This window comes from Sparus aurata, chromosome 8, assembly GCF_900880675.1.
Source record: "Sparus aurata chromosome 8, fSpaAur1.1, whole genome shotgun sequence".
Taxonomy (NCBI): Eukaryota; Metazoa; Chordata; class Actinopteri; order Spariformes; family Sparidae; genus Sparus; species Sparus aurata.
In genome coordinates, this window is record NC_044194.1 from 6,828,015 (window position 1) to 6,837,921 (window position 9,907).

The following is a 9,907-nucleotide window of genomic DNA, read 5'->3' on the forward strand; positions in this document are numbered from 1 at the left end:
TGTGTGTGTGTGTGTGTGTGAGTGTGTGTGCGCGCGTGTGTGTGTGTTTTTATCAGTCTGCAGTCTTCCACTCACACATCGTTTTTCTTTATTTCCACATTAGGGATTAGCTGTCAGGTATCAAATCAAATCTTGCGCGACCTCAAAGCCCAAATTCAGTTCAGATACACATCCTCAGCGTATCAGGTTGATCTCAGCGCGGTCGCCTCTGACTGACAGCGAAGGTTTACACCGTGCAGAAACATCTTTCATGTTCAACACCAAACTGGAGTAGATATTTGTCAGCGAGCAGCCGCACCCCTCCCGACAGGCAGCAGTAATAACAGGATAGCGAGTTTATCAGACTGGGACCACACTGGAATTCACAGAGATGGAATCATTTAATAGGCGGAGTGTTTTGGCTTTCTGGTGTTTCATTATTTAATTATTTCCCCCCCTTCGCTCTCAGCTGGGGTGACATTGAGTGGATGGGGGATCTTGTCCATTAATAACACATGAGAGGATGTGAGATGTGAATGCTGATGCGGAGGTGATGCGCCACACTGCAATTCTGCGTTTCTATTTCTGTCTGTGGTGTTGCACCAGTGTGATTCATGGTTTGATTATCTTAACCAGCGGAGCAGTGTTTTCCTCACTGGTGACTGAAAGGCTTCTCGTCTGGATACTTCGCTGCTGTGCTTCTTGATAAGAAAGAACTTTAGTGGGGCTCCCACTTTGTGGAATGTGACCACCACCTTTTTCAAATCCCAGACCTCATTAGAAACTATCATTACAGAGCAGTCTAGACACCGTCCTCCACGGTATTGTATCTGCTGTTTTACTGTGTTCCCTGACCTTTCAACACAATAGTTATTATGTACCTTTAATACTGGTGCTCTGCGCTGGTGTTAAAACCATAATGTGAGCCTATATCTTTGTTCTGTTTGACTGACATACCCCTCAGGGCTCCCTCTAAGTCTCAGTATAATATTTCATGGCTGTCTTCACTATATATGCTCAGCCCGATTACATTTCAGGTGTGTCTACAGACTCCTGACCTTTTCCATATCCCATTGCTCCTCACCTTTCCTCTGCTGTATTGCTGTACAGTGTAGGTCAGCGTAACCTGGCTTTTCTCATAATGTGCATAATGTAGGAAGTAATATCTCTTGTTATTACATGACAGAAAGTCAATGCCGTTTGCCCTGCCCTCCTGCCTGTGTCTGTGCAGCATGAACCTGACCTGGAGGGACATGCAGCACCTGGTGGTGAGAACGTCCCAGCCGGGACGCCTCAGCGCCGTAGACTGGAGGACCAACGGAGTGGGACGCAGAGGTAGAGGCTGGCTTGTCAAAATGAAGCACAGATGGCACCGTGTTATATTTGTGCCTGTGTCCTGGGTTCACGATGGGACATTTGGAGCACAGAAAAAGATGACTCATATTTATTTTATTTCCTATTAATGTGCATGAATCCCATTCGGTAGAGTTCACGATCATGCATTGAAGAAGAATCATTTGATTGAAGCAAACGAAATCTATTCTGCGCACATTAAATGTATTATACGTTTGCTCTTATGCACAAAAGCACTCAGTAGCAACTTCTCTCAGTCAGTTTCCAGCTCCCTGCACTGTGCACTCCTTAATCCGCCGGGACATCTCTGCTCTGTGCGCTCTCAAGTTTGCCTGCAATATGACAAAGCGTTAGAGTGAATCACAATTTGAGGCAATAAAACGGAAGCAGAATATTTAATCATTTGTGATTGACTTTTGTCTCCATTCCAGGTAGTAGGCTTATTGTTTATTAAGGAACTTTGGAAGCAAAGGGAGAAGGGCACAGACAGCCACGTGTAGTAGAAGAAGTAGTGCATGCAGTCTTTGTTAAGCCTCTACTTTTATGACCCTTAATGAAATTCCACTTGTAAGTCTCTACCTAGTCCTCTTAAGGGATGTCCCTAACACTGCTCAAAGGAAGTTTAAACTTGGACTAGTTGGCTTTTCTGAAATTAAGATAACATTCAGTAAACAGTCTGAACAGTTTAAGCTGGAAGGTTAAACATTATTGTACATGTTAACGCAGCGATGTTAACATTAGTAACGACATGAAGTTTAATGTTGAGTATTTCTGGAGCTGACTCATGAGGGAAGCAATGTTTAATCAACTAATCACCTTATCGCACTCAACCTTAATCCTGGTCAGATACCAGGCAAACCCCTGCCAGATAAGCCGAGGCTAATTAAGCTAGTTATGATTCTGTAGTTGCCAGTTATTATGAAGCCAGACTTAGATTTACTGACGTGTTTTTTGTTTGCTACAATAAAACCAAAAAAAAACAAAGAAGCTGCGACGCTGTATGTAAAACATAAATAAAACTGCCAACTAACAGCCAGAGCCCCATACTGTGAGCAGCAGTCTCCTTTTCATCTAACTCATAAACACGATTTTTTTCCTTTGGCCACCCAACAAACATTCACGGGGGAAAACTGCGCTGCGTGTGTCATTTTCCAGGCTGGATAATTGATCAGCTGCTCAGCTGCTCAGCTGCACTGCATTAAACACCATGTAAACGTACCTGCACATGTCACTTTGGTCCACTTAGGTGCTAGTGTGGTCCTCACCCTCTAACGACACATCATGTGTAAGCTTCAGTTTGCCCTTATTGTCTCCTGTTAAGAACCAGAATCTGTTTTTTTATTGCCAAGCAGATCTGCACAGAGACACGACCCCCTACACAGCGAATGAAAGAAAGAGCAGCCCGCACTTAAACTTTCAACAACAGAACAGGTGCACAGCAGTGGCAGGAATCAAACTTTAAAACCTGCGCAGAGAACTTCCTTCTTTTTATGGTGGGCAAAATAAATAAAAAGACGACCCACCAAAAAATTGCCTTCTTCAAGATCTTTTTTTATCGTTTTTCTTAATAACTTTTTTACATATAAATGAACAGATTTACATTATTTTTTTACTTCAAAATATGATTTCAGCTGGGCATAGTTCCTGAACATTCATGCTGGTGCCAGTCAATATTTTTGATGGGACTCTGTTTTGTCAGGCTCAGGACTGAGGGAAAAACAAAAAACACAACACCTAGTATTACTATAAAGAGAGGATAGCTGGCTGACTGTCATTTCTCTGTCTGTGATCTTATCTCAGCCATCAACCTGCCACTGTGTTTATCCCTCTGTATTTTTTTCCTCCACAGTGAGTCATTCGTACGGTTATGGGCTCCTGGATGCGGGTGCTGTGGTTGCTTTGGCACAGAACTGGACCTCTGTTGGGCCGCAGCATCAGTGTGTTCTCACCATGCTCACAGAACCAAGGTTAGAACGGTGACGTGAAGCTCTCTGTGTGTGTATTTCTGCGTACTGCAGTGAGTTTTAGTCTCATTACGAGCGCTCGCTACTCTGTCATCCAGCTCAGCTTGATAGATGTCGCCGTGTTCCGCTCGGAGCCGCGGCGGTCGCGGGGATTTGCAGCACAGCTCCATTGTCTGTGTCCATTTGTGCAGCCACACAACATTAACCGCTCTCCTCCCCCTCCACTTGTCAAACCTGCAGAGACATCGGGAACAAGCTGGTGTTCAGCAAGAGCGTTGATGCCTGCTGGGGACGACCGGAGTATGTCAGCTCTCTGGAACACGTTCAGGCTCGCCTCACTCTCTCCCACAACCAGAGAGGAAAATTGGCCATTCATCTCATCAGCCCACTGGGCACACGCTCCACCCTGCTGTTCCCCAGGTACACAGAAAAAACACACCACTACAAACACCAACAGCCGAACTCTAATATAAATCTCTCTTTGTCTGTGTCTCTCTGTGTGTGTGCCTCAATTTTTACTCATGCACACATACTCCCACTAGCATTCTCGCTAAGTAAAAGCACACCTTTTGGTTTTCTACCGCAGAAAAATAACACAAACACCTTCGTATCTGCCACTTTTCTCTCAGGCCCAACGACTTCTCCTCGGAGGGATTCAACGACTGGGCCTTTATGACCACCCACTCGTGGGACGAGGATCCTCAGGGGGAATGGACCCTGGAAATAGAGAACGTGGCGGCTAATGGTCGCGACTATGGTAACCCCACTCATCGCCATTAATTGTTCGGCCTGGCCGCATCACATTCGTGCCATCATTAACTGCCCCCTCATCAACTCAAAGTCCTCTGGCATATTTTTCATGCTTCTCTAAATAGCCTCTCCTCGGTCCCCATTTTCTCCTGCCCCTCTCTAATGATTCAGTACGTAGCGTTTCTTTTTGGTTCCACGGGAGCGTCTGTCACACATCCAGATTAAAACCTTACAGAAAAATATTCGTCTGCGAGGATGTGGTTGGCAACCTTTTGATTAACAACTTGAGAATTTTTTTTTTTTTTTTTTCCCTCTCAACTATCGAGCTGCATTTTCAAACGGCAGTGCATCGTCCTGAAGAGGTAACTCATCAGGACCCGGTGCTTTCTTCTGGCTTTGTTTACTCTGGGCAGTCAGAAAAATGAAGAAAAAGACCGTATCTGTATCCTCTGCTGGTGTTTATCCTCCTCCGGTGTTGTTTTTGTACGGTCTCATCACTTGTTCCCTTTCCTTCCACCCCCATATCCTCTTCTCAGCCAGTTCACACTGTTCCCTCTCTGAAAAAAGTGTTATACTGATATTCTCCTCCACATCCTAATACTCTCCGCCCCCCCCTTTCTCTGTCTCTCCCTCTTCTCTCTCAGGTGTGTTGAGTCAGTTCAACCTCATCCTGTGGGGGATCGGACCCAGCGTCGTCAACCCCTCATCATCTGACTTCCCGCGGCCGTCCAACAACAGCTGCAAGACCTTTGACGCCCAGCAGATCTGCATAGGTGAGCTCATTCCACCGACGCACAAACTCTGAACAGGAGCCACTTAAACAGAATGGGCTCATTTGTATTAACGCTGGCACAAAGGCGGTGTTACAAAGCAGGCTTTCGGTCAGACCGCGTTGGGCGGTTCAACTTGCGAAAAGCGAGTGTTGTGAATACAGATTGCCCATTTACAAGCCTCTCGTGAATCTGTTTACGAGCGCACTCTGAATATGCACATTGCCATATGTCATAACAGTTTAAATCAGAGTGTGGGACGTATGGAGGAGCAGCAGGGGGAGATTATAACTTCGTCTCCGCGAGAGGTGCTATGTCGTCAACAACTGCTGAGGAAGATGAGTCCCTCATTGAAAGGCAGATAAGGTCGGAGGCTTCGTTCTGCTTCCAAGCATTCAGACGCTTCCTTCTTAATCATTCCAGACTTCTCCATAATTTAGTCAAAATCTACGTTTCTGCAGTCTCTGCCAATGCTTGATTTCCTAATAACTTCCTAGAAATGAGCTTGAAAGTTCCTGGAAACGACTTTGTAATCTGGCGATAATTATGTGGAGAGAAAAGACGAATCCTCCGGTCAGTCGCAGGGATCGGTTAAAAATTCAAAAACCTTTTCTTATGTTTAACAGTTTTCATTATTTCAACAGAGATAACGTTCAACAGAAAAGAAAGCGATAACTTATTTATATTTTATGACATATGCTCCATATAAAGATGATACATTTTAAGTTTTACCTCAACTTCTTGACACCAAACAAGTCGGGACGGGGCAACAAAAGACTGGGAACATCTAGAACGTTCCTCAGGTAGTCACGTTAATTGGTAACAGGTGATAGAGTCATGATCGGGTATAAAAGGGTCGTCTTGGAAAGGCTCAGTCGTCCACAAGCAGGGATGAGGCGAGGTTCACCACTCTGTGAGAAAGGATATCACTCGATGGGATCAGAAAACTGTTTGTTTGCATTCTATTTTTAATTCACATATCACGCTGCATGCCTGTGTTTTTGTTATCGGGGGTGATTTGCATTTATTTTAATTGGCAGTTCTCTCAAGTTACCAACACCTGCTTGCAGACTGTAGACAACTGCTGCTCAGTTTGTTCAGCAACTATGAAAAAATCATTTTTAGATCTTCTCACAAGCACTCAAATTAAATTGTTATCAAATATTACTTGCACCGTCTCTGAACCCATTATGTTCATATAATTAATGGAAAAAAAACCTAACTGGGGCTGAGATGATTAGATTACAACATTAATTGGCAAATAGCGTGATAAGATATTCATCCTGTGGGTTATTTTTAAAGCAAAAGTACCAAAGATTTGATGATGCCACCTTTTCAAATGTGAGAATTAGCTGGTTTTCTTTGTCTTGTGCTGTTGTTAACTGAACAGCTTTGGATTGTTGGTCTAACAAAGAAGCGATCTGAAGACGCACTCGGGGCTCTGGGAAATAGTGCTGGCTATTCTTCACTACTCTCTGACCTTTACAGACCAAATTATTAATCAATGAATCAATAAAATAATCAGCAGATCATAAAAAGATGATGGAAAAAATGTGTTTCCTGCAGACCTAAATCGTAGACTCGGTAGTTCTTTGCAGTAAACTTCCCGGAAAAATTGTTTCAGATGTTATGGGACCGGTTATCTTCAGACGCCATTTTCATCATGTTTTATTGGATCTCATAAGACTTAACCTCCCGTATGCTTTTATCCCTCTCCATCTAGAGTGCAGCCCCGGCTTCTCCCTCTTCCTCCAGGGCTGCATGAAGCTGTGTCCGCCGGGCTTCACCTCGGGCCCGCAGCTCCTCAACCTCTCCCTGGAGAACTGGGTGGACTTGTCCTCCGTCCAGGCCTGCCTACCCTGCAACCCCGCCTGCCTCACTTGTTCTGGCACCGGGCCTACAGACTGCCTGTCCTGCCCGCCTCACAGCCACCTGGTCCTCACCTCCTGCCTGCACCAGAACCAGGTCCAGCGTAAATCCCCACAAGCTGGGGGACTCCAGGGCGACGGAGTCCAGCCAGCGGTGGAGACACCAGCAGCAGCAGCAGCAGCAGCAGGCGACGGCGGAGGGGGCGAGGAACCGCCGGGGCTCAGCGTAGCTCCGTCCACTCGGCTGCCGGCTGTCGTGGCCGTGCTCAGCTGTGCATTCATCCTGGCTGCCTTCGTCGGGGTCTTCTTCTTGCTTCAGAAGCGCTCAGGCGGCGCTTCTTTAGGCTGGAGGACCAAACTGCCCTCTGTGTATTCAGAGACGAGGGGGGTGCGGGTGGGCTTCGGTTTTGGCTTCGGCCAAGGACGGGAGAAGAACGCACGGATATGCTACAAGGGGATCCCCACCGTGTGGGGCGATGAGGACATGATCGCCTACCAGTCTGAATCAGACAGCGAGGAAGTCGGCGGTCACAGCGAGAGGACAGCTTTTATCAAGACACAGAGCGCCATATAGCTGAACCCGTGTCAGCATTCGGATCCGACTGTATGAAGCGGACACATGGAGGGGAATCGCACAGGCTCAGAAAAAACACAAAGCGCTGGCCTTACCGTCCCATCAGCACCCCGTCCTAATGCATTAAGGAGTCAAGTCTTTTGTTTCTTCATGTATTTATTTGTTAATTTATCTTGTTTTGTTTAATATTTGGATGTAAGATGTATTCAGTGTGCATTTGAGTCTGTGTCAACCCATATAAGGTGTTACGCAACCGCTTATTTTTACTTTAATGACCTGCCTGACCTGAATCTGTCCCAGTTCGTCAAAAAGCATTTTTCAAAGATTTTGTGTTTCCCTCTCAGAGACAGAGCGGTCAGAGCAGTCAGAATCAAAGCAGCACAGGCAGATATATCCTGACTACTGGTACCCAATTATAGGTAAGAGTCCCACTAACTCTGAATCTTACATTTCCCACAATGCATTTCAATCGCATCATAGCAAATCCACATGTCTTTAAAGACAGATTTTCTGAGGGGGGAAATAACGCAGTCTCTGAACCCGGTAACCACTCAGAGCTCAAAATAACCCTGATGTCTTCTTTGGGGTTATTTTTTTCAGACTCTCCTTCCCGAACTTTAGAAGATATTATATAACTGTTTTCACAGGCTGAGAAGGCTGAGAAGTACTCTCTGTGACGAGTGAACCGAGCCTGACGTGTAAAACGATTGGAGTGTCCCTGTACGCATCAGATTTGTCCCCAACACAAACATCTGGCACATCAGCGCGGGCAGATAGGTAATACATCTGCGTTGTGATATTATTATCAGATTCCCCCGGCAGATTGCGGGCCAGGGGTCGTGCAGTCGACACGCTGTTCATTAATAGTGGGAAAACTTTAAATTGAAGATTTTCGGCCGCGCGCTGGGACGGCGTAATAAAACATCCCGCCGGCTGTTTGATAAGCACCAAACTGTGGAGGATGCTCTGTTTTCAAATCAGGGCACAGCGGGAATTGCCACCGCAGCAGAGGCATATCAGATATATCAGTCGCAAAATCGCAAAATCTCATTGACTTGTAGAAGACGCTGCTTTTGAATAAAATAAAAAAAAAAATCCCCCCAAAAAAAAACTTTGCCCAAAGCTGCTTGGCTGACCTTTACAACATTTTCTACTTGGTTGCTGTTGGTAAGAAATAAGATCATTTTCTCTTCATTCTCCCCACAGACAGAGCACATATTGATTTTGGGCTTTCTCTCCCAGAACATCTTCATCAGTCGTAAAGCTCATCCCCTTCTCTGTTGGGAGTTGCCATACATCGAAAACACACACACCTACTTTATTTCCTGTTTTTGTCAGCACTGAAAAACTAGCCGCCGCACACGTTGGATCAAAGCCTTTGCGGATCTAAAGGCCCCGACTCGGAACAGTGATTAAGAAATGAAGAGATATTGTCTCGCATTTTCTATGTTTGTTTTATATCCTTTTTTTATTTAACTGACAGTGGATGTTAATATTGTGGAGATCAGTTTCATGCTGGAATAAAAAAAAACGACTTTGGCTGTTGCATAAATAGACTCTGTGCGCCTTTTACTGCCAGATTGGAAAACCTTTAGGGGTTTATGCATCTTAAACGCCGCCTCTGACATGCAAAAACACCACCCAAGAGAACAGATGGCTCATCACTTCTTCATGGCCGTATATCATTGTTGCGCGCGCGTGCTCACTCCGGGCGTTCGGCTTTCAGAGGCTTGCCAGCGTTCTGTCTTCTCCTTACCATCCAGTTGCAGCGAGCTCTGCTGCCGCTGCCAAAAAAAAGCCTTCAAGAAACTGTTTTTTTTCTTTCTCAGGCTTCAATATGGTGTCATTTAAATTAATATAAATGGAAAAGGTTTGTACACAGGCGGGGAAACAATGCCCGCCGGTAGCAGCTTTGTTCATTAGCAGCTTCCCTCTGTAACACCCTCCACAGACGCAGGTAAATGGGTTCAGGGGTGGAGGTACATTCATTCTGGGGCCCGTAATTAGATCTGCTGGGAGAGCTCGCTGCACAATTCGGTGACCTCTGGGATGCGTCATGTTTTGCATCATAAATGTGCGCACGTGGAAGCAAAGGTGTGTGTGAATGGGCTCGTTTTAAAAGCTGTTTGAAAGCCTTTTATCTCCTCGTACACACCTTCATTACATGTTTCCACGACCCGTGAGCAGTTTTTGTACCCCTTCTTTTCCCCTCCTCCCGTGCCCTTTAGCTCATATTAATTGGCTGCCATGTTCTGTTGAATGCGGCCCACTAACGAGGCCTGGCAACAAGAAATGTTAGATTAATTAAAACAACAAATCAGCTCCCCGTTAGGTGATTTCACATCCAGATCAATTGGACACCGAGGTTCCAGTCCCATTAATCCAGCCGGTCGAACATCATCGTTGCGTGTTCGTGCTGGAGCTCAGAGGAACACACTGTCAGGTCTCCCTTTCTCTTTCTCCACAGACAGGTTGAGACACACAGTTGGCAGTTTGGACTAAAAGGGAGAGGATGAGTGTCCCCAGGGTGCCTTCACAGGCTTCATCACACCCCACACACACACACACACACACCAACGCAGCCACTTCCTTTCTTCTCCACACATGCAGTGCAGTGATCACTCTCTCAGGCCTCAGGCGTGCCTGCCA

General features: G+C 45.8%; 1 protein-coding gene across 2 annotated transcripts in view; it reads left to right on the forward strand.

Moving 5' to 3' along the window:
• Positions 1–8,810, forward strand: part of furinb (furin (paired basic amino acid cleaving enzyme) b) — an 81,993-nt gene extending 73,183 nt beyond the window's left edge. Inside the window, exons 11-16 of one of the 2 annotated variants that reach the window (XM_030426384.1) lie at positions 1,166–1,314; positions 3,182–3,299; positions 3,537–3,716; positions 3,926–4,053; positions 4,691–4,819; positions 6,540–8,810. In XM_030426384.1, the coding sequence (XP_030282244.1) occupies positions 1,166–1,314; positions 3,182–3,299; positions 3,537–3,716; positions 3,926–4,053; positions 4,691–4,819; positions 6,540–7,258 (1,423 nt within the window). In that variant the 3' untranslated portion in view covers positions 7,259–8,810. The remainder of the gene's footprint in view (positions 1–1,165; positions 1,315–3,181; positions 3,300–3,536; positions 3,717–3,925; positions 4,054–4,690; positions 4,820–6,539) is intronic. The other variant, XM_030426385.1, reaches the window with a different exon arrangement.
• Positions 8,811–9,907: the final 1,097 nt, after the last annotated feature.